Source organism: Ahaetulla prasina, chromosome 4 (assembly GCF_028640845.1).
Source record: "Ahaetulla prasina isolate Xishuangbanna chromosome 4, ASM2864084v1, whole genome shotgun sequence".
NCBI lineage: Eukaryota > Metazoa > Chordata > Lepidosauria > Squamata > Colubridae > Ahaetulla > Ahaetulla prasina.
The window spans coordinates 54,549,933-54,575,624 of NC_080542.1; the positions used below are offsets into that span (position 1 = coordinate 54,549,933).

The 25,692-nt window shown below is 40.1% G+C and overlaps 1 protein-coding gene across 3 annotated transcripts in view; it reads left to right on the top strand.

Moving 5' to 3' along the window:
* Nucleotides 1–36: 36 nt before the first annotated feature.
* The window catches only part of LOC131196899 (membrane primary amine oxidase-like), a 49,507-nt gene continuing 23,851 nt past the window's right edge, over nt 37–25,692 (top strand). The window contains exons 1-2 of one of the 3 annotated variants that reach the window (XM_058180345.1): nt 37–5,769; nt 8,477–12,946. In XM_058180345.1, the coding sequence (XP_058036328.1) occupies nt 11,377–12,946 (1,570 nt within the window). In that variant the 5' untranslated portion in view covers nt 37–5,769; nt 8,477–11,376. Of the gene's footprint in view, nt 6,513–8,476; nt 12,947–25,692 lie in introns of all 3 variants that reach the window. The other 2 variants (XM_058180348.1, XM_058180347.1) reach the window with 2 other exon arrangements.

Below are 25,692 nucleotides of genomic sequence, written 5' to 3' on the forward strand. Positions count from 1 at the left end.
TATGAATTTGAATATTTAAAAGTTTATAGAGCTATAGCCTTCCAACATTTCACCACCGCAGACCAGGGAAGAACATGCTAGAGAGATGAATAAAAAAAATTTTGGTGTGGAAAATCTGACTTATCCAATGCAGGTAAGTAATTACAGGTTCTAGAGACATCAAAAGGAGTAATATTATAGAGTATCTTTAAATGAAGATACAGATGAGTTTATGCTAGGTATGGGAGAAATCCTTCTCATAATCTGAATAGGCACTAAAGGACCAGAAAAACTTTGATCAGGTAACTCAAAGCTCCGAAGTTCCAATTTGGTGAATTCTGCAGCTCTTCATAAGGATCGCTCTATGATATCACTCAATGCTTTATTTCTATCCCCAATAAATTGTTATGATACTGCTGAATAAATTGAATGCAACCATAAATTCCATTTCACGCTCTTAAGGTGCAAGAAGAATCCAGTAATGTGATAGACAAGTTTAGCATAGTCAGAATGTGTCAGCAATTGTATGGCTGAAATAGTAAGCTCTAGCTACACAGACCTCTCTTTCCCATAGGAATAAACACCTGTGTTGCCTGGACCGTGCATAGAATATTTGACTCCACATAGATGTAAGTTATCTTCAAGCCTCTTCTGTGGGAGATTCTATTTTTCTGCTGTATCCACTGTTGGGAATTATTCAAATATTCTGTATATTCTCAGAGCAATGCAAAAATTTTGGCACTCCTGGTCAAATTCCTAATTGCATGAAAGATGGTTTAAGTTCTACATAATGTAGAATTAAACATGACATCTTTATATACATTTGGAAGCTTTCTAATGTGCAGCTTGCAAATTCAGCATAAAAGAACAATGAATATGATAGGTACAAAAGTTTGTTCACCCTCTCAGTATTTGAAACACTTGGCAGATATGCAATTTCCAAATGCTTCCCATAGATAGCTAATATTGTTTTAGGATTCATGCATACACACATACTTTTTCTTGCAAAGCCTTTCTCAGAAATAGTAGGCCTTCTATAAATAAACATGCAGTCAGATTTGCAGGAAAGTGTCATATTCACCTTTTTACCATACGAAGGTTTTATGAGCTATTAATTTTGCACCAAATAACCAGGGATGTCTAAGCATTTACATATAATGGTATATTCCTAATGATAGCAAAGTGATCCTTCAATCAGAATTGACACTAATTCAACCTGAATCTATAGTACTGCAACCTTGAATGTGTTCTAATGGATCTGATATTGGTTATACTTTGCTTTTTTCTTTTTGTGAAAAGAAAAAAAATTCTCGGGGATTGTCACAATGAATACTGAAAAGGCTGATAATTTAAATTCTTAGAATATAAATTCCTGTGAGGGTTATAGTTTATTGGTTTGGTTTTACAGGATGCAGTTGAAGGGAAGAAAAATATAGGTAACAGGAGGAAGGAAAGTGCAGAATCTGCACTATTTTTCTGTGTAAGTATGTTTAGTGAATAGCTTTTTTTAGGCCAGACAATCCCTAGAACTCATCCCATGATACTAGTTTTGTACTTATCCTCTTCACAACAACAGTTTGCTATCATAAATCAAATGGATCAAGCTAACATGCCATCAGAAATACCAAGCCTGTTTTTCCTTCACTTGCAGGTGCTATATAAATCATGTTGGCACAGGATAAAAAGACAGAGTCCATCTTTTAATTTGGTATACTCTTAGGGCAAAACATACATGTCTATATCCAAACTCCCAAGTTGAATTGTCAGTTTACACAGATTTATTGTGAGGCTTCAGATTTGATCTAGTTGTGAGTTGTACATATACTAACCAATTAGAGAATAGTGAGAAAGAACAGGATATGCTCATTTTATAAATACCTCCTAACACTCCCACAACTATCAAAAGAGCAGCATTTTGCTTCTTAAATTTCTTTTCACGTTGTCTTATTTTACTTCTCTCTTATTCCAATAGTGGGTGGCTGTAAAGTGAGTGTGTTTGGGGTGATTCTTGCCTTTTGGGGAAGAACATCAAGAGCTCCCACCTGACTACGGGGATCAGTTAGTATATTTAGTGTATAAAATCTGCTCTAATCTTGACTCTACATAGATGGTAATGAGTCCGAGATTCATTCTCAAATTCCATTCCTTCTTTGAGCTGAGATTTATCTGTCTTGTCTTGACTGCAGTTCTTCCTTCTCTTCCTCAAGGCTAATTTCACAGCTCATTATAGCTTGTTATAATGGTATCTGTTGAGGGGAAATACTACTGAAGGAGCAAGTCTATGATTTGGGTTTCATCCTGGACTTACAGCTCTGTAGGAACAGCAGATGGCAATAGCCAAGAGGCCTTTACTCAGTTCTAGCTGGTTCATTAATTGCACCTCTACTTAAGAGAAGAAAATAATACAGTGACTCATGCCACCATCATCATTACTTGAACTGTTGCAGTACCTACTTTGGGCCGCCTTTAAAGCAGACATTACATCTAGCTTAAAGTACTGTAGTTTCTATGTTAGCTACTACTCACTACAGTGAAAGAACATTATGGTTGTGTTGTGAATCTGGACTGGTTACCAGTAGGCTTTCAGGTACACTTGAAGAGTTGGTTTTTACGTTTTAATTTTTTTTAATGGCATACTTTCAGGATTCTTACAGTAGAGTTGGCTCAACCAATTTTGCTGAGAACTGCTGGTGGTTCTCCATTTTTTAAGAAAGGAAGAACTTAGAAGGTTAAAATTCAAGCATGCTTTTCAGCAGAGTACTGCTCCCCTGGAACTCACACAAACTTCAAATTGGACTGTCTTCTGGAAGAAGCTAAAAATGAACTAGAGGGCAGTTTGGGATATGATTCTATCTGGAATGGTATGTTAATGGCTGCTGAACCATTACACCATGTTGCAGGTTTTATGATGTTTTATGTTTTTATGTAAATTGCCAATTGTTGATGGGGCCTAAAAATCCTCCAAGACCACTGCAAGAGATTTTGTGTGTCTGCCTGTTTTGTCTTCATCCCTCATCCTAGCATAAATTTCCTGCTCAGTTGTAAACATTTGATCTGAGGATAAATTAGTCTTTTGTCAATACTGGAAATTCTCAATAAAATTACAAGCATATTATTTTGTAGAGGAAATTGTTGCTTGTTTCAGTGGTTTCAAATATGAGTTTCCATGAACTGAATCCATGGCCAAATGAGCTGGATATCCAGGACAGAGACATTGAAGAGGCTCCACATTTTGAAGCCCCAGTCTTTGTCCTTTCAAGATAGCTTTTTTACATTACTGTTCTTTCCAACAGGTTTCTCTGAAATGTTAACTGTTCCCTATGAGTCTAGGATAACTCACTACAAGACAGAAGTTACACTAATATTGAAAATAATAGTGGAATAGAATTATTAAAGAAAGGATGCAAAAGAAGGGATAAAATGAAATGTGAATGACAAAAATTAAAATAATGTTTTAATTATTTTAAACAATTAAATCGAAATGTTGAATTCTCCTGCGATGAGTTGGTCTGTGGTGAGTTATCCCATTCCAAACCTAAATGTTTGCATACATCAAATCTATTTGCCTGCTGAATTCTAACTTGTTTCTGTAATGTGTAAAGTATTCCCCTTTGCTACCTACTTTTCCCTTATCTATCCAGTTTTGTTTTCCCTCACCCCCTCCCTAATTTCTATTCCCTTCTCAGGGCAGCTATTCCAATCTGAGGTTTTTAATTTGATTAGTTTCTGCTGGAAGGAAGATTTAAAAAACTGTGTTTATATATTTTAGTGCAACATAGAAGTTGCTTGCCTGGGTGACAGAGTGAGGACAGATGAAGAATCAATATATACAAAAGGGTTTCCTTATTTTATAAGCAACTAGTTTTAATCAGGAGCTCTTAATTCACTTAATATTAATAAATATTAACATAATTCTAACCCTATCTAGCTCACTCTTTGGGGCGACTTTAGGCACCTATGTTATCAATTTATTAGCTGCTTAAAGTCGCCCCAGTGAGTGAGCTAGGTGGTATATAAATTTAATAAGTAAATAATATTTGGGGGGAAAACATCTCCAGGATGATTTCAGCTGGAGCTGGCAACTCTGTTGATAGCATAGGGAAGTTGGACATTATACAGCATTTTTTTTGTATTTATTCCTTTTTCTTGAGCTCATTTAATAGTCACAGGTCTTTTCTTCAGGGAAATAAGGTTATGCTTTCTGCAGAATGCAGTCTGTCTATAGTGGCTCTTTCATATAGTCATCAAATAAATGCTAACTCTCAAGTATTTTTCTAGAAAACTTCTGACTTTCAGGTTGTTTTAAAATTGTCTGGGTGATGTGATATTTCCATTATTGTTTTCACCATCTATTTAATGGATAGTTGTGTTTTCTTTCTCAAGAAGTATTCTTTGATTAATTTGAAATGTATACACCTAGAGAGTGCTTGGCCTCTTTTCTGTGCTGTATTTGAAAATCTTTCATACCTTCTAATTGACAGAATTTCATTTAAGTGAACTAGTGATTTTTTCTTGCCTCCTGACTTAATCAAAGAGAAGCTGACACTGCTACTATTGTTTTTAATTTCATCTTCTTACTCATTTTCTGAGCTTGAAAGATATAATATTATAAGATTCGGGTGGGGTCAGTTCTGTTCCTTCTGAAGAACAACAAAAAGTACGTAGTAAAAGCTCCATCATTAGATAAACCCATTCCCATTTCCTCTTTCTAATTTTTTCCCTTCAGTTGCAGAGGCACAATATGCGTTCAGGGCTTTAAAATACAGGTAGTCCTTATAACCAAAATTGAGCCCAAAATTTGAGCAGGATAGTGTGGTCCAAACAACCATTTCTCCAACTTCTATTCTTTTCTTTTTCAAGGTTTCCTGTTTAGCCCATCAAGAACAGGATCTTTTCTTTTTACTGGCCTGCAGAAGCTTAAAATATGTAATTTACCATTGTCAGTAACATATGCAATATGATTCTATTAATGTTTAAATGCGGCGAAAGCATGCCAGTTCAAAATCTGTGTGCATCTCAGAGTTATTATAATGCAAAATGTACAAAGGTCTTCTGCAGCTAAGCTCAGAAAGCAAATAATTGACTTGCAGTTGCACGTTAGGCAGGATATAGCAATTCAAAAGGGTCCAGATCCCTAGGGAATATGGTATTTTCTAAGATAGTTATCATAGCATTTTTTAAGATACTTACCCAATAGTTTGAACCCTACATAACTTGAGCCAGAGATAGCCATCTTTGGCCAAAAGTTGCATCTTGCTCTGCTTAAAATTTCAAATTCTCCACACACACAAAAGGAACAGAAAAAATGAGTGGGATTGAAAGTAAAGATGTGTGTATAATTCTGCCTCTAGCCATTGCTAGTCAAATACTTATCAGAGATATAAAGGAGGTATAGAAACACTTTAGCAGACAAACAACACATTTTCTTAAATATATTAGTAACTTTTACCTACCCCCACTTTTTTCTTAAAATTGAAAGTAACCTATTCTGAAATTACTTTACATATTTTTAAAACAGTCTCAATATTTTTGATCAAGTAATGCAGGTAAGCCTTCTCCGCTTCCCTTCCCAGGCCTTCAATAACTTATATGTGCTCCGTAATGAAATACATGGACATCACTAGATGGTCAACACAGAAATCAGATTGAATATGTGCTCTGCAGCCAAAGATGGAGAAGCTCTGTACAGTCAGTAAAAACAAGACCAGGAGCTGATTGTGGCTCAGATCATGAGCTTCTTGCAAAATTTAAGCTTAAACTGAAGAAAGGGAAAAGCACCAGGCCACTCAGGTATGAACTAAATCATATCCCTGATGAATATACAGTAGAGGTGACAAATAGATTTAAGGAATTAGATCTGATAGACAGAGTGCCTGAAGAACTATGGACAGAGGTTTGCAACATTGTACAGGAGGTAGCAACTAAAACCATTCCAAAGAAAAAGAAATGCAAGAAAACAAAATGGCTGTCTGAGGAAGCTTTGCAAATAGCTGAGGAAAGAAGAGAAGTGAAAGGCAAGGGAGAAAGAAAGATAAGGGAGAAAGAGAAAGATACACCCAGTTAAATGCAGAATTCCAGAGAATAGCTAGAAGAGATAAGAATGCATTCTTAAATGAGCAGTGCAAAGAAATAGAAGAAAACAATAGAATAGGGAGGACCAGAGATCTCTTCAAGAAAATTGGAGATATGAAGGGAACGTTTCATGCAAAGATGGGCATGACAAAGGACCAAAATGGCAGGGACCTAACAGAGGCAGAAGAGATTAAGAAGAGGTGGCAAAATTACACAGAAGAACTATACAAGAATGAGCTTAACATCCATGATAACCACGATGGGGTGGTCACTGACCTTGAGCCAGAATCCTGGAATGTGAAGTCAAATGGGCCTTAGGAAATCGGAGCAACAACAAAGCTAGTGGAGGAGACCGTATTCCAGCTGAGCTATTCAAAATCTTAAAAGACGACGCAGTAAAAGTGCTATACCCAATTTGCCAGCAACTTTGGAAAACAACAATGGCCACAGGATTGAAAAAGGTCAGTTTACATTCCAATTCCAAAGAAAGACAAAGAAAGAATGTTCAAATTATCATTGCACTCATTTCACATGCTAGTAAGGTTATGCTTAAAATCCTACAAGCTAGGCTCCAGCAGTATGTGGATCAAGAACTACCTGAAGTACAGGCAGGATTTCGTAGAGGCAGAGGAACTAGAGATCAAATTGCCTACGTACGCTGGATCATGGAGAAAGCTAGGGAGTTCCAGAAAAATATCTTCTGCTTCATTATTTATTTATTTATTTATTTATTTAATCATATTTATATACCGCCCTATCTCCCGAAGGACTCAGGGCGGTTCACAGGCACTTAAAAAACACATAAATACAATATAAAAACAGTTAAAAAACTTATTCTAAAAGCCCGTTAATTAAAATATAAGAATAAAACCCAATTAAAACCATAAATTTAAAATCTAGCTCAGTCCTGCACAATTAAATAAATATGTTTTAAGCCCGCGGCGGAAGGTCCGAAGGTCCGGAAGCTGACGAAGTCCGGGGGGTAGTTCGTTCCAGAGGGTGGGAGCCCCCACAGAGAAGGCCCTTCCCCTGGGCGCCGCCAGACGACATTGCCTCGCTGACGGCACCCTGAGGAGACCCTCTCTATGAGAGCGCACGGGTCGGTGAGAGGTATTCGGTAGCAGTAGGCGGTCCCGTAAATAACCCGGCCCAATGCCATGGAGCGCTTTAAAGGTGGTCACCAAAACCTTGAAGCGCACCCGGAAGGCCACAGGTAGCCAGTGCAGTCTGCGCAGGATGGGTGTTATGCGGGAGCCACGAGGGGCTCCATCTATCACCCGCGCAGCCGCATTCTGGACTAACTGTAGCCTCCGGATGCCCTTCAAGGGGAGCCCCATGTAGAGAGCATTGCAGTAATCCAGGCGAGACGTCACGAGTGCGTGAGTGACCGTGCATAGGGCATCTCGGTCCAGAAAGGGGCGCAACTGGCGTACCAGGCAAACCTGATAGAACGCTCTCCTGGAGACGGCCGTCAAATGATCTTCTAAAGACAGCCGTTCATCCAGGAGGACGCCTAAGTTGCGGACCCTCTCCATCGGGGCCAATGACTCGCCACCGATGGTCAGCCGCGGATTTAGCTGACTGTACCGGGATGCCGGCATCCACAGCCACTCTGTCTTGGCGGGATTGAGCTTGAGCCTGTTTCTCCCCATCCAGACCCGTACGGCCTCCAGACACCGGGACAGCACTTGATAACCGTTGGGGTGGTCCGGTGTAGAAAAGTACAGCTGGGTGTCATCCGCATACAGCTGGTACTTCACACCGAAACCACTGATGATCTCACCCAGCGGCTTCATGTAGATGTTAAACAGTAGGGGCGAGAGGATCGACCCCTGCGGCACCCCACAAGTGAGGCGCCTCGGGGCCGACCTCTGCCCCCCTGTCAACACCGACTGCGACGGTCAGAGAGATAAACGGTGCCTCCCACTCCCAATCCCTCCAACCGGCGCAGCAGGATACCATGGTCGATGGTATCGAAAGCCGCTGAGAGGTCTAATAGGACCAGGGCAGAGGAACAACCCCTATCCCTGGCCCTCCAGAGATCATCCACCAACGCGACCAAAGCCGTCTCCGTGCTGTAACCGGGCCGGAAACCGGACTGGAATGGGTCTAGATAGACAGTTTCATCCAGGTGCAAGGGAAACTGATATGCCACCATACTCTCTACAACCTTCACCGCGAAGGTTGACTTCACATTCCAGGATTGACTATGCTAAAGCCTTTGATTGTGTGGATCACAATAAATTGTGGCAAGTTCTTAAAGAGATGGGAATACCAGACCATCTTATTTGTCTCTTGAGAAACCTGTATGCAGGTCAAGAAGTAACAGTGAGAACTGGACACGGAACCACTGATTGGTTCAAAATTGGGAAAGGAGTCCAGCAAGGATGTATACTATCACCCTGTCTATTTAACTTATATGCAGAGCACATCATGAGAAAGGCGGGGCTAGATGAATCAAAAGTTGGAATCAAGATTGCTGGGAGAAATATCAACAACCTCAGATATGCAGATGATACCACTCTAATGGCAGAAGCGAAGAGGAACTAAAGAGCCTTTTGACACGGGTGAAGGAGGAGAGTGCAAAAGTTGGCTTGAAACTCAACATTAAGAAAACTAAAATCATGGCATCCGGCCTTCTCAGTTCCTGGAAGATAGATGGGGAAGAAATGGAGGTAGTGACAGATTTTATTTTACTGGGCTCCAAGATCACTGCAGATGGGGACTGCACCCAAGAAATTAAAAGACGCTTGCTCCTGGGAAGGAAAGCTATGGCAAATCTAGACAGCGTATTAAAAAGCAGAGACATCACCCTGCCAACAAAAGTGCTAAGCAATGTAGTTATGTGATGTCATGCTATACAATCATATCACTTTTGATAATCCGGGTCCTAACTGCTATCATAATCTACTTCTAATCTAAGGCATATTTTAAGGCCATGTTTGTTCTTTCCCAAGAAAATCAAGGCAGCCTATGTAAATCTCGCCTTAGATTTTTCCCATAACAACTCTGATATAAATTGGGCTGAGAGAGTACAATTGGCCCAAAGATATCCAATGATTTTTCATTATTATTCATCAAATTTATGGTCATCCATTCCAAATGACTCTGGGAAGCTCATAACACCCAAATAGAATTAAAATTTTTAAAAACATGATAGTAAAAAAACAACTAGCTGAGATCCAGCTTTTGGGTAGTTGCCTCAAATCGAAAGAAATTATGTCCAAGTAAGAATCTGTTTTCTTTAAGAATAGAATAGAATAGAATTTTTTATTGGCCAAGTGTGATTGGACACACAAGGAATTTGTCTTGGGGCATATGCTCTAATAAAATGCACTGAGAGATGAAAGGAATAGGGTTACAAGAATTCCAGCAATTGTTGCAACTATTCTCAAATATTTGTACTAATTCCAATTTAGTACTAATATTAAAACAACCATTTTTAGGTTTTTTTCTGCCTTGATGCAGCACAGAGATGGATCTTTTCATTGGTAGAGAGGTCTGCAGCTGGCTGCTTACAGAATGGTCTTCTGGAGGATGGATTTAAACCAGTTTTTTCCCCCAATTTCACGAAGGACTACTATATTTTGAATAGTTACATTACATTTAACCATACTTTTTAAGATTTCTTAAATGCTGCTTCTCTAATACTCTCTTTCAAGGAAGGAGGGCGGTTAACATCAGTTAAGAGCAGATCCAAAAAGCATTTACTTTTTGTCCACCCTATCCTAGATCATATTTGCTACTATGCATGCAGACAATTGGATGAAGAACAAATAGAGCAGTAGAAAATGAGAAAGGTGCAGGCAACAGATATAGCCTGTTGATATAAATGAAGACTAGAGGTAAGGGCCTCTGGTGGCTCAGCAGACGAAGTCTGTCTGTTATTAACACAGCTGCTTGCAATTACTGCAAGTTCAAGTCCCACCAGGCCCAAGGTTGACTCAGCCTTCCATCCTTTATAAGGTAGGTAAAATGAGGACCCGGATTGTTGGAGGCAATCAAGTTGACTTTGTATATAATATACAAATGGATGAAGACTATTGCTTAACACAGTGTAAGCCGCCCTGAGTCTTCGGAGAAGGGCAGGATATAAATTAAAACAAACAAACAAAAAAGTAGATCTTCAAAGATACCAAGTTTTAGGAAAGTGTTGCAACTGTAGTCCAAGGGAGAACAAGGTACCTGAGGCTAACTGGAGGACAATATTTTGCCCTGGAAAGAGACAGAAAGAGCTCATTCATTCTGTAAGTTTCAGGAAACCAAATAGCAGCAAACTAGAAGTAGGAATGGAAATTCCCACAAAGACCTTTTTTTGCTTGCAAGAGTTTGTGTTTTTCTTTCCTCAGCAAGCCAGGCACAAAAAAGAATAAAACTGTCTGAAGTCTTCTGGCTGAGCTGAGTGGAAATTCAGTGTGAAGGCAGTCAAGCTGTGCTTCTTGCCCTAAAAAAAATTCAAAGAAGAAATGGAAAATGCTGTATGAAAGAGGGAACCTTTCAAACTTCATAGCCCTTTGGATTTTCTGAAGCATGACACAAGGTCCTGTCTCAATCCAGAGAAAGATAAAGCAGCAGACATTCACGTATGCCTGTTGTTAGGACCCTGCTATCTGGCAGACTCATGGAGGCAGGCAATGCAATTCCTAAGTCATATCTTTGCTCGCTGCCCTGCCTTGCTGCAGGACAAATTTGCTCAGCATTCCTTCTGAAAGAACTGTAAGGTATGGCAAAACATATATCCTTCTAACGTGGATGTACCTCGATAAAAATGTTGCCTTTCTATGAGTTAATGTCATACTGTATAATGAGCCAATCAAAGCAATATTCATAGAGTGTGTTATTTGGCTATTAAGATATTTTGTTAATTGTTGCATCAATCCTATGTGTTTTGATTGCTGTAGCCATCATGAATCCTTCAAGGAGCAGTGGCATTGAAATGAATGCTAGCCCAAAGAACTAACTTTGGAGAAGAAGACAGCTTTTTTGATTTCCAAAATATGCTGAAGCTATCAGACATTCTAGTATCTGTATTTGTCTTTCCTTGGAAAACTGGGGTGGATGAGCAAACTGAAATAAGTGGTTTATGATTTATCCCATGACTCACCACTATTTTCTCTAGCCCCAGGATGTCTGTGCCACAGCACATCATATCTCCACAAGCATGAAGAGGAGGGTCATATTCTTTTGCTGACCTTTGACAAATCCCTCCTTTCAAGTTTCTCCCTCCTCCTCGTCTGTCTTTCATTCTAGCTAGTTATAATTTCAGAGAGCGGTTTGGAATCGGAACACCACTGCTTAGGCTCCTCTGTTTCTGCTGCTGCAAAGATGAATCAGAAAATTCTTTTCCTCATGCTCTTTCTAGCCTTTCTAGCAATTTTTGCTTTAGTATGTATCTTGTTGACCAGAGGCGGAAAGTATGACAGCTGTGCTTCCCAATCTCAAGCTTTAACTGAAAATCTAAATAACAAATGGAGTTGTCTCTTCGCTGATTTATCACAAGAGGAATTAGTCCATGTAGTACAGTATTTGAAATCCAACCTTGGAGGCACCTTGGAAGATGCTTCTCATGCACAGCCTTCTGATAACTGCATTTACTTTGTTGATTTGGAGTTGCCCTCTAAAGCAGACACTTTGTCATTTCTGGATCATGGAGGAAGATGCCCACCTAGGCAGGCTTTGGTTGTAGTGTATTTTGGAAATCAGCCAGATCCAAATGTTACTGAATATGTGGTGGGTCCCCTCCCACAGCCATTGTATCACCGGGATGTGACAGTGCAAAAGTATGGAGGACAAGTGCCATATTATCGCAGACCTTCACTGATTGCTGAACACAAGCAAATGGCCCACTTTCTGCAGAGTACAGTGTTCCCCACAGCCCCAAGGTTCATGCAGGAAGTATTGAACTACGATGGAGCCAACCTAGCAGCAATGACTACAACGCCAAAGGGAATGAAATCTGGGGATCGTGAAACTTGGTTGATCCTGTACCAGAATGTAACTGGCTACTTTTTACATCCTGTTGGACTTGAAGTGCTTATAGACCATGGAAGCCTGGATATTACCCATTGGATTGTCAAGAAAGTATTTTATGGTGGCCAATACTATAGAGACATGGCACAATTGGAAAGAGAATTCACAGAGGGGCATAGGCATGTGGAAAAGGTGAACAGAGTTCCAGCTGATGGGGGATTCTCCTCAATGAAACCCAGGGTGCGTCATGCCAAACTCAGTTCCCTGAATTATGAACCTTTTGGACCGCATTACAGTGTGAAAAACAATCAAGTCCACTCTGCATCCTGGAGTTTTGCCTACCGAATGGATTTACGTAGAGGGCCACAACTTTTTGACATTAGGTTCAAAAATGAAAGGATTGTGTATGAGCTTAGTGTACAAGATACTATGTCTGTCTATGGCTCCAACAACCCTGGTGGGATGTCTATTAGATACATGGATGGGAGTTTTGGAATTGGAAAGTTCTCATCTCCTCTTATGCGAGGGCTTGACTGCCCTTATTCTGCTACGTATCTTAATGTTACCTTCCTAGCAGAAGTAGAAAGACCTCTCATTACGCGTGATGCTATTTGTGTTTTTGAACAGGATATGGGAGTTCCGTTTCGACGTCACTTTTCTAAACTTCACTCTCTGTATTATGGAGGGCTACAAAGCATAGCATTGGTCTTTCGCTCTATCTCCACCATTGGCAATTATGACTATATCTGGGACTTTGTATTTCATCCAAATGGAGCAATTGAAAACAAAGTCCGTGCCACTGGTTATATAAGTTCATCTTATCTCCATAATGATGGTCTAGAATATGGAAACAGAGTTGGAGACTACACTCTGGGAACAATTCATACACACTTTGTTGGCTTTAAGCTGGATCTAGATGTTGCCGGTAAGTATGCAGATTTTCTGTTTCCATCAAGTAAATCCTGAATCCTATCTACTTCTATTGTGTGCATATAGATAGGTCTTTCTTTATCTCTGACAGACATTTGAATGGATTGCAGTATATCCTTTGTGCTATTTAAGCATAATGGATAAAGACAGAGATTCTGATTTCAAGAATATCAGCCTCTCTCCTTTTATGTTTATTCTCTCCCTGTAGCCTATCAATAATTCACCATCCTTTTCAGATTCCTATATTAGCAAATCCTATAAGTTCAGGCTTTGTACTGTTTGTAATTGCAGAATAAGAAGTAAGGTTCTGCTGAGTATTGGTGCTAACCTATACTCATTTTAGCATACCTTGACCCTCTGCTCTCAGAAATGATCCTTTGCTGATATATAATCCTTTTATGAGATCCAAATGATCTATTACTTGCAATTTGGTTTTGCCTTTGTCCTCTGAAGCTGGCCTTCTTTTGAGGGTTTTTTTTTAATAAGCAGAAGATACAAATATGTTAGTTTTATTGTAGATGTAATCCCAAACCTCAAGTAATTTTTTTCTTGGATCTTTCTGAGCAAAAAGGCATTATGTCCTTTCAGTCTGATGACCCAAATTACCATTCTCCATTAGGCCTTTTTGGCAAGATATTGTGAAAGAAAGACAGGATGATTTCCCATCTGTATTCTTCTCTCCCTCTCCTATTATAGCAGTTCAATGAAAAGCAACCTTGTTTTTCAGAAAGTTGCCTTCTATTTTTATTTACTTGCATGTTTATATTAGATTTTTTTTATCCCAAAAGGCAGTTTATAAATAATGGTAATATATAAAGAAACAGAGAATGGAAAAACAGCTAAATCAGTGTTTTCACTTAAGTTGTTACTCTCTCTAGGAGCTTCCAGCCAGAAAGCTTACAGGCACAGGAAACTGTTATTTGCTTATTTGGTTTTGGGAGGAATCATCCTCACAGCAGTTTTAGAAATATTGAAATGGCAGTGTTGTTCTCCTTCACCACCATAGTGAGAGTAATAGCCAGTAGGGAGTAAAAACTCCCTACTGTTTCTGCTCTTCCTTCCTTCCTTCCTTCCTTCCTTCCTTCCTTCCTTCCTTCCTTCCTTCCTTCCTTCCTTCCTTCCTTCCTTCCTTCCTTCCTTCCTAGAGGACTGCCCAAATTCATCAGCATACTACATTAAATAAAATAGAAATATATAACATTTAAAAGAGCCTTGCCATCCATTCTAACCAAGACCTGGAGGAAAAGCCAGGTTTTCAAAAACATTTTAAAAGCTTTTGAGGATGGAAACATATAGATCGGTGGGAGGAGGATGTTCTAGAAGGCAGGTGCTCTGCCAGAAAAGGCCTATTTTTTTGATCCATGAGATGATGTTTAATTGATAGAACCAAGAGTGTGCCCACTGTATTTGATAATATAGGAAGACAGAAACCATTGGAGATAGGCAGACAAGCAAAACCTACACCATGAAGATAATGACAATCACCTTGAATTACATCCAGAAGCTGTCTTGTAGCCAGTGTCATTCATAGAGTAGCAATTTTATATGGGCATACTAAGGAATCCCCATCTCTGCTTCCATTGTCATGTTCTGAACTAGTTGCCAGTTTTGAGTGGTCTTCAAGGGCTGTTCCATCTAGATGACACTACAATAGTCCACATGCAAGGTGACTAGGATGGGATTGGTTGTTTGCAGGGGGGCCCTGGTTCAGTAGCAGGTACATATCAGATGAATGTGTTCCTGATTATAGTTGCTGAATATTCTTCAGGCAGGAACTGTGAATCCAGAAAATGCCCTCAAATTGTGTGCTGTTTCTGAATGTGGAAGGGCTATCCCATCTAGGATTTAATATGGAAAAATTCCAGGGCTGTGTACTCTACCTGCTCAGAGACACTTAGTCTGGTTGGGACTGAGCCTAAATCTATTTCCTATTAGATCCCTATACCCTCTAGACACTAGGACAAGATTTGATAGCATCACTTGGACAGCCCAGATGTATACCAGTCCATATATACAACTGGATATCATTAGTATAGTAATGGTACCTGGCCTCAAGCCAAAAGATAAACTCATTTAAACAGAAATAGCAAGACCATCAAACCCGGAGACATCAGCTAGAACAGAGCAAAGTGGACAACTGCTGTGGAATAGTGCCTTCATCCTTAATCTCAGTAGATAAAACCAGAAAGACCATGGTATGACTGGTGGACTGTGAGCCACTGAGAGACCAAGGAGAACCAAAATAGCAGACTTCCCAACTCAGAAGAGATTGATGCTGACACCATACTATGCTCTAGTTTAAAAGTCAGTTGCAAAGAGTTCAGATAATATCTTTATTTTGGACCCTCTGAACTTGCAACTGGACCACTTTCTAAAAAACCTCCCTAAAAGGAGAAGGCTGGAGACGGGACAGATATCTGGAATGTTGGGGCTACAATGATTTTGAGGAGGGGACATACATACATTCTTACTATTGCACTGGGAATCTTACATTCTCCACTTCCCCTCTTCCCTCATTAATTTTGAAGTTGCTGCCTGTTTCCTCAATACCATTCTTGTTCAAAGCCCTGGCAGGAGATAGTTTAATTTTTTTTAACTTTGATGTTCTATCAAAAATGTACACAGACAACTTTTTAAAAAATGTTGCTGACTCCTTATAAACAATCTCATTATTCCAACCTTTTCTCATGTTTTTATGTGCTGTGATTCCATGTAGGATTAATCTGACTCAAGGGGGTGGTGCTTATCTCCGTTTCTTAGCCGAGGGAACCAGTGTTATCCAAAAATACTTCCATGGTCATGTCGTACCATCTTTGTGGTAGCCCTTCAAATATTGGAATACTGCTATCATGCTTCCCCTAGTCCTTCTTTTCATTAGAATAAACATACCCAATTCTGTTCTTCATATGTTTTAGCCTCCAGCCCCCTAACCATCCTTGTTGCTCTTCTCTGCACTCTGTACCTTTTTTATATTGTTGTAATCCGAACGGGACACAGCGTGCCAATTCTGGTCTTACTGAAGGTTTGTAAAGCAGTCCTAATACTTCATGTGATCATCCTCTCCTTCTTTTAATACAGCCTAGGATTGCATTGGCATTCTTGGCTGCCGCCGCATATTGCTGGCTCATATTTAAGTGATTGTCTGCTAGGACTCCAAGGACTCACAGTTACTGGTACTGAGCCACGTTTCGCCTGGTTTATATTGGTTTTTCTTGCCTAAATGTATAACGTTACTTTTATTCACAATTAATTTCATTTTGTTAGATAGGGCCCAGTATTCAGGTCTATTAAGATCCATCGAGCCTAACTTCTGGGGTGTTGATTCATGTCATCTGCAGATTTGATAAGTTTCCCTTCTATTCCCTTGTCTAAATTATTTATGAAAATGTAGAAGAGTACTGGACCTAAAACAGAATTTTGGGGTACCCCACTGTAGATGTAGATGTAGATTAAGGACTACACATTAAGTACTGTTTTCAGCCAGTTACAGATCCATCTGGTGGTGGTGCTGTCTATCTCACATTCTTCTAGTTTAGCAAGAAGTAAATTGTGGTCTACTTTGATAAATGTTTTCCTGAAATCTAAGTATACTATGCCCGCAGCATTTTGCTGGTCCACTAGTTTAGACACTTTGTCAAAAAATGAAATTCACAGCAGCATCTTACTAATTTTCACATCTATTGAATTTCAGTCCCAGCAATTGAGATTGGAGGCTAGCTGAGTGGATTAAAAAGGCCAGCACATTTTTATTTCACAACCAGCTATTTTATCTAAAACATAAACAAAGGGCACTCTAAATGTCTATGGAGGTTCTCAGTCATCCAGGTCTCAGTTGTCCCAAAGGTGCTTTTTTTCCTTCAAGAGGCAACTGAACTTTCTGGTTTTTCTTTGAAGACGTTTTGCTTCTTATCGAAGAAGCTTCTTTAGCTCCAAGAAGCTTCTTGGATGAGAAGTGAAACATCTTCGAAGAAAAAGTAGAAACTTCAGTTGCCTCTTGAAAAAAAAGCACCTTTGGGACAACTGGCATTCTACCTTAAAGAGACTGCAAATAAAAATTCTTATGTTCTTAAATGCTTACTCTAAATCAGTGGTTCTCAACCTTTATAGTGCTGCACCCCTTTAATACAATTCCCCATGATGTGGCAACCCCTTTAATACAATTCCCCATGATGTGGCGACCCCAACCATAAAATTATTTTCGTTTTGAATTTATCGCGCCTGAAGCCGTATTGGCTAGCAATCTGAACTGCTTGCAATTGCCTTGAGGACGGAGGCATTAAAGTGGAGTCTCCTCCCCTATTAAGTTTATCGCGCCTGAAGCCAGATTAGGCTAGCGATTGGGAGTGATTGCAGTTGGCTTGAGAGGGAGACATCAGAGCAAAGATTTCCCTCTTTTTTAATTCATCGCACCTGAAGTCAAATTCGGCTAGCGATTTGAAGAGCCTGCAGTTGGCTTGTGGAGTCAAGCATTGGAGCGCGATCCTTCGACTCGCAAGTATACTTCCCATATTTCCGATGGTCTTAGGCAACCCCTGGCAAATCGTCATTCGACCCCCAACGAGGTCCCGACCCACAGGTTGAGAACCGCTGCTCTAAATGCATCTTCCAAAGATTTAGAACCATTTTACTTTTTATCTTGTCTGCTATTGATAAGGAAGTCACAATTTTCAGATTATTTTACTGTTAAATTAAATCTCTAATTTATATAATTTATTTGACATCTGGCTCTTTTATATCCTTTGCTTCCTTTTTCTCAGGAAAAAGATCAGAACTGCTCAAATAGAACAATAATGGCTTCTGGTGGTTTTAGTCCAACTGGTTGTATTGTGTCTCTTCTTCCTATCCCATACTTGAATCCAATAGATCAGTAAACATAATAAAAAATATAGATTTTTAAAAAGAATTTTGACCCTTAATTAACTATTTATGGGAAGTTAAAATAATACTAAGAAATACCACTGACATGTTAAGAATTTATTTATTTATTTATTTATTTATTTATTTATTTATTTATTTATTTATTTATTTATTTATTTATTTTACTTGTCACAACACCATACATAAGCATAAGCATGAAGCAATAGTAGGACAGGAACGGTAGGCACATTTGTGCTCTTATGTACACCCCTTATAGACCTCTTAGGAATGGGGTGAGGTCAATAATAGACAGTTTTTGGTTAAAGCTTTGGGGATTTTGAGTAGAGACTATGGAGTCAGGTAAGAGGTATAAGTATATATATATGTATGTATGTAGGTCTTTGGTTATTCGGGTTTTCTCCCGCCTAAAATTGGAAGTGTCTTGGCGACGTTTCGACGAAGTCTCATTCGTCATCTTCAGGCTTCAGCTTCGTGCTTCTGGGAGCAACGAAATCAGCTTTGTGCTTCATATATATATATGAAGAAAAAAGAAAAACAATAGGACAGGAACAGTAGGCATGTTTGTGCTCTTATGCACACCCCTTATAGAACTCTTAGGAAAGGGGTGAGGTCAATAGTAGACAGTTTTTGCTTGAAGCTTTGGGGACTTTGAGAAGAGACCACAGAGTCAGGTAGTGTATCCAAGCATTAAGAACTCTGTTACTGAAGTCATATTTTCTGCAATCAAGATTGGAGCAGTTAACATTAAGTTTAAATCTATTGTTTGCTCTTGTATTGTTGTGATTGAAGCTGAAGTAGTCTTCAACAGGAAGGACATTGCAATAGATGATTCTATGAGTTAAACACAGGTCCTGTCGGAGGCGGTGGAGTTCTAAGTTTTCTAAACCCAGGATTTCAAGTCTGGTGGCATAAGGTATTTTGTTGTATTCAGAGGAGTGGAGAACTCTTCTTGTAAAATATTTCTGGACATGTTCAATTGTGTTGATGTCAGAAACGTGGTATGGGTTCCAGACAGGTGAGCTGTATTCAAGAATTGGTCTAGCAAATGTTTTGTAAGCTCTGGTTAGTAGTATAGTGTTTCTGGAGAAGATGCTACTTAAGATTAGGTTTACAACTCTTAATGCCTTTTTTGCGATGTAGTTGCAGTGGGGCTTTGGCACTTAGGTCATTGGATATGAAGACTCCAAGGTCCTCTTCAAGTTGAGCCCAGTTCCTGCTGACCAGTGGCCTCATTCTTGGCAAAAGTATAAAGATAACTTTTCCTTGCCTTCTTCCAGGATGTTTCAGCTGTTCAATCCAGGTTACAATCTTAGTAGTTCTTGGTGGTCTTCCATGCAAGTACGTACTACTTTTGGTGAGATCAGCTGGTTCATTGCTGCCACCTATCTGGGTGAAATGGTCAGAGATCAAAAAGCAAAAAAAAGAAAAGGGTTAAGCAAGTAAATGAAAACATAGCATAGAATACAATGATAAAAAAACTATAGCTGGAAGCACATGGACAAAGTTCCAAGGATTAACTTGGCTTATTGTTGGGGGTCTCCAGCTTGGCACATCAGTTTGGGAACTTTAATTCTCACAATTCCCAGCAAGCTGAGAATAGGAAGGGGGATTCAAAATTCTCAAAAATGTACAAGGACTGATATTTTGGCAGTAGGGCTAATAGAATGCCAAGAACTGAAAATCAGTTAATGATATCTATTCATTTTAAGCTGTAAGGCTTAGCACATTTCTGAGTAGTCAAGTCTTGATTCTGACCTTTGATGGAGAAAGTCCCTCTGCAGAATTATTCTCTTGGGTTGTGTTTATTCTGGACAGGGAAGAAAATTCCAATAACATAAACATAGATGTGCCTTTTGAGAAGAAGTGGGTTTAAGAGAAAGTTGGGATAAAATAGCCTTTACTGTGATTAGTTTTGGAAAATAACAATGAAAAAGAGGTTTTCCTACTCTGCATAGAGTTTTCCATTTCTGGTGACTGCCTTTCCCATTAACAAAAAGGTCAGTTTTAGGGTACTTCCAGCAGGAATGAATGCTGGATAGATTGTTGCCAATTTTTGCTGTTCTCAACTAGCTAACCTGAACATACTGAAATGCATGATAAAAATGCAGATTCATGTATACAGTATTTTTCCTATATGAGTATTTGTGTTTCATACATGAAAATATCTTTGGATTGAACAGAAGATAATAACATCTTAATAGAAGATTAAGCAGGGTCTAAACAAGGTAGATGTACACTTGATTGAGCAATGATTTTATCCTACCTACCAGAAAAATATACCCACATTCTTAAGTTCCATTGTATGCAGCCCTCACAGACATAAAATCAACTTTTTATAACATATCAAGAGAAATTCTATGGAAGAAATTATTGCCTAATATTATAAATCAAAGATGTCTTTTATTAATAATATCTACAGTTATATTGTCCTGAGAGCTATGCACAGTGTCCCAGGTCAAGGCACTGATTCAATTCCCCTAACCTTGGATGTTTAACAAGATTTCTCTTTGCTCCATTATTAAATCTTGCTAACAATGTTATTGTCTCCTATTTTATTAACTGGTACTTTTATCTGCCTAACTTAACTGAGAGAAATATCCCAATCCTCTTTTATGTTGATAAGGTATCCTTTCACCGTTGTTGTGAAGAGCATTTATACATTATTGCGAAAACTGGGAATTATGAACTATTATTTTATTTATTATTATTATTATTATTTATTCAATTTTTATACCGCCCTTCTCCCGAAGGACTCAGGGCGGTGTACAGCCAAGATAAAAACAAACAGTACAAAATATACAATTTAAAATACTAATTAAAAAACTTATTATAAAAATGGCCATATATAACTAAAAACCCCATTAAAATTAATAATAAATTTAAAACCAATAAAAATAAAATTTAGATAAAATTTAGGCCAGCCCCGCACGAATAAATAGATGAGTTTTCAGTTTGCGGCGGAAGGTCCGAAGGTCAGGTATTTGGCGTAAACCCGGGGGAAGTTCGTTCCAGAGGGTGGGAGCCCCCACAGAGAAAGATCTTCCCCTGGGGGCCGCCAGCCGACATTGCTTGGCGGATGGCACCCTGAGAAGTCCCTCTCTGTGAGAGCGTACGGGTCGGTGGGAGGCATGAGGTAACAGCAGGCGGTCCCGTAAGTACCCAGGCCCTAAGCCATGGAGCGCTTTAAAGGTTGTAACCAAAACCTTAAAGTGCACCCGAAAGGCCACAGGCAGCCAGTGCAGTCTGCGCAGGAGCGGTGTTACACGGGAGCTACGTGGAGCTCCCTCTATCACCCGCGCAGCTGCATTCTGGACCAACTGCAGTCTCTGGGTGCACCTCAAGGGGAGCCCCATAGAGAGAGCATTACAATAATCCAAGTGAGAGGTAACGAGTGCATGAGTGACTGTGCACAAGGCATCCCAATCAAGGAAGGGGCGCAACTGCCGAACCAGGCGAACCTGGTGGAATGCCCTCCTGGAGACGGCCGTCAAATGATCTTCAAACGACAGCCGTTCATCCAGGAGAACACCTAAGTTGCGCACCCTATCCTTTGGGGCCAGTAACTCGCCTCCAACAGTCAGCTGCGGCTGCAGCTGACTGAATCAGGGTGCCGGCATCCACAGCCACTCCGTCTTGGAGGGATTAAGCTTGAGCCTGTTTCTCCCCATCCAGACCCGTACAGCTTCCAAACACCGGGACAGCACTTCAACAGCTTCGTTGGGGTGGCCCGGGGTGGAAAAGTACAGCTGAGTATCATCAGCGTACAGCTGGTATCTCACCCCAAAGCCACTGATGATCTCACCCAACGGCTTCATGTAGATGTTGAACAGAAGGGGCGAGAGAATCGACCCCTGCGGCACCCCACAAGTGAGGGCACCTCGCGGCTGACCTTTGCCCCCCCGTCAACACCGTCTGCGACCGATCGGAGAGATAGGAGGAGAACCACCAATACACGGTGCCTCCCACTCCCAATACCCCCAACCGGCGCAGCAAGATACCATGGTCGATGGTATCAAAAGCCGCTGAGAGATCTAGCAAGACCAGGGCAGAGGAATACCCCCTGTCCCTGGCCCTCCAGAGATCATCCACCAATGCGACCAAAGCTGTCTCCATGCTGTATCCGGGTCGGAAGCCGGACTGGAACGGGTCTAGATAGACGGATTCATCCAGGTATTGGGGTAGCTGCCGCGCCACAGCACTCTCTACAACCTTCGCAACAAAGCGAAGGTTGGAGACCGGACGATAATTACCCAAAATAGCTGGGTCCAGGGAGGGCTTCTTGAGGAGGGGTCTCACCACCGCCTCACCACCGCCTCTTTCAAGGCGGCAGGGAAAACCCCTTCCAACAAAGAAGCGTTGACAATCCTCTGGAGCCAGCCTCGTGTCACCTCCTGAGTGGCCAGCACCAGCCAGGAAGGACACGGGTCCAGTAAACATGTGGTGGTGTGGAGCCTCCCCAACAACCTGTCCACGTCCTCGGGAGCCACAGGGTCAAACTCATCCCAAACTATCAAAAAACAAATGTCATAATCATCTTTGCATTTTTCTTCCAGGTGCAAGGTCTGTTTTTTGGGTCAACAATCACCATTTTACACAATCAAATGCAGCATCTGGGTTTAACTGACATTTTTCATGCCCACATTTATTGTATTTTGCATTCTTCTCTATTGTCTTCCATGGGGCGCTTGGCATCTATATTAAAGTGGAAGGTGATGTAACAGGCAACCGTGTGAGGTGCTGCTCATTGAACATGGCCATACCATTGTGGGTGTTTCTCCTGCATTTTCTCTGATATTGACACAGAGTCCATTTGCTTCTGAACTGTGTCGTGGCTTACAAGATCAAGGAGAGAAACACCTAACAACCAAGGAAGTGTGCACATCTCCATGGCGTGTAACGTGCATTCAGTTAACATTTGGTGACTGTCCAGCACTCAGCAACATATAGAGCTGCCAAATGCACCACGTTTTATATATCTTTTATTTTAGATGGATTGGCATGTGTCAATCACAGAATACATCAGTGATCTCCTTCCATTGTAACTATAAACAGCATCCGTTTACTCTTGCACACACTTTGTTTTTGATGCTGCCATCACTTTGTAGATGGGATCCTAGGAGTTGGTCTTCACTAGATCTTCACTGCTGACTTGTATGCTGGTGTTGCTTGGATCGATCTCTAAATATTCAGTCTTTCTGATGTTGAGGTATAGGCTAAATTGGTTAAGATGGTTGTTCCACATCTGCACCTACTACTGCAATTCTTCTCTAGTGGTAGCTGCGATCATTACATCGTTGGCATAGAGCAAGGCCTAGGGGATGTCATGTTGCAAGGTTTTTTCATGATAATGTCTATGGCAAAAATGACTGAGCTCCGTGGTGGCCTAGAGGTGAAGCTGCTTGCTTCCACCGGAAGATTTAGAGTTCAATCCCAGGTAGCCACAGATGTTTCGCTCTCAAAGTACAAAAATAAAACATTTGCTGTAAACTCCACATAGATGTCAGAAAGGACATCTGTCCAGTAAACACTCAGCCAAATTTAGTTGCTTAAACTTGACCCTGAATTAAGGGATTACAGGGTCATAAAAAGAAAAAAAATACCGGTATATGATAAAAATGAACAGCAATGGTGATAATGCTGAACTTTGATGAACACCAACTTTCACAAGAAAGATGTCAGAAAGGCCAACAGTGTATTTCATGCAATTGTTGATATTTGTATACAGCATCTGGACCCATGTTATTAGTTGTTCAGGCACACTGTGGTTACATAACGCATACTAAATTAACTGATGTGAAACACACTCAAAGGTTTTTTCCAAGGTCAAGGAAAAATAAATGTAGTGGCTTCCCCTTTTCTTGGTGTTTCTCCATAAGCATGCAAACTAACTGCAAAGATGTAGTCAGTAATTCTAGAGTCTTTGACAAAGCCACATTGATGGGTACTGATTTTTATGTCACGTAGGCACTGATAGATGATCTGCTCAAAACGTTTCGTTGTGTGTGATAGAAGGGGAATTTGTTGATAATTTGAACAAGCTGCTGGCTTGTTTTTATTCTTGGAGAGCGGGATTATGATGTTCATGGCCTAGTCAGCAGGCATTGGCCAGAGTCCACAATGGCATTGAAGAACTAGGACTAGCAAACTTTACCACCAGAAAACCAAAGTCATATATATATATGCTTCAGCACCACTGTTGCATTGCTGCAGTCATGTGATCCTCATTTTCAATGACCCCTAATAGCTTCCTGGCCACCCAGTCAATTCCCCTCCCCTCTGTGCCTCTCCCACCTAGCAGCAGCCACTTACCTGCCTGCAGGAAGGGGAGGAGAAGGGAGGTGAGGGAGGGATATTTCCAATTCTTAATCTGACATTGCTCTGCGATAGCCTTGAGGTGTATAATATTTCTGGGAACTTGGTCCCCTATCATCTAGACAGGATGTCAGACTAGAGGCAGTAGAACTAAGATAGCAACCAGCAATGAAGATAACTTAAATCATACTGTTTACAGTTTTCTGCCAGTCATAGGCATTTAGTTGGAACTGTACAGTAATGAAAACATGATGAAGCATGCTTTGAAAAAATCAAGATAGCAGCAAAGACTGCCTAATTGAAATCCCACTTTTAAAAATGCCTGACACACATAAAAGAACCTTTTTATAAATAAAATAAAATAAAAGAACCCTTTTCCAACAGTGACCACAGCATGATTGACTTTTGTCTCAATATACACCCTTACAAAAATCACCATAATAATGGGATACCCAACTACAACTTCAAAAAAGCCAACTTTCTCATAGACACTGACCTCTCATCTCTTGATTGGCAAATTCTATTCCCTGACTGTAAGACTGCCGAAGTCCATTGTAACATTTTCTTGCTCAAAGTCAATAGAGTTATTAAATTATGTGTCTCACTAATCATCAAAACCAAGAAAAACAAATTATCCATATCAATAAGAAAGCTCCAATCCCCAAAAAAATCCCTCTGGTGAAAAAACAGAACTGGCTATGTAGCTAACTTTAAAAGCAGATACGAAAATATATGCCACCAAATAAAGATTGAATGCACCAATTACCACTTCAAACAAGAATAAAACCTTCTGCACATGAAATCCAACTGCGCCTTCTATAATTTTGTAAACAACAAACTTAAAGACTCAAGATCCATCCCACCCCTAAAAGGACCTAACAGTAATGAATGCAATGATGAAGCAGTTAAAACAAACCTCTATAACACATTCTTCGGCTCAGTCTTTGTAAACAGCAATGGCTCATGCCCAACATTCCCTAGTCCTACCACTAATAACTACAATGATCTAACACAAATAGATTTCACAGAAGATAACGTTGAAAAGGCACTATGTAGACTAAAACCATCTCAATCTATTGGACCTGATGGACTATGTGCATACTTCTTAAAAAAGCTTTCCACTGTTATAGCAAAACCCCTAAGCATAATCTTTGAAAAATCTTTCAGGACCAGCTCCCTACCCACCTATGGTCACTAGCCACGTTCATCCCTGACTTCAAAAAAGAAGATCCCAGCCTAGTTTAAAATTACAGACCAGTCTCTTTATGCGGTGTCACCTGCAAAGTCATGGAATTAATCATCAACCAATCCATTACCCTCCACCTAGAAACAAACAACCTACTTTGTAATAAACAATTTGGTTTCAGAAAAAAATTATCCTGTAATCTACAACTTCTACACTGCAAAAACATATGGACTACAAATTTTGATCAGGGCAAAGCTATAGATACAATTTACATAGACTTCTGCAAAGCCTTTGATTCAGTGGTACATGACAAACTATTTCTAAAACCAAAATCCTATGGCATCTCTGGTCCCCTCCATAATTGG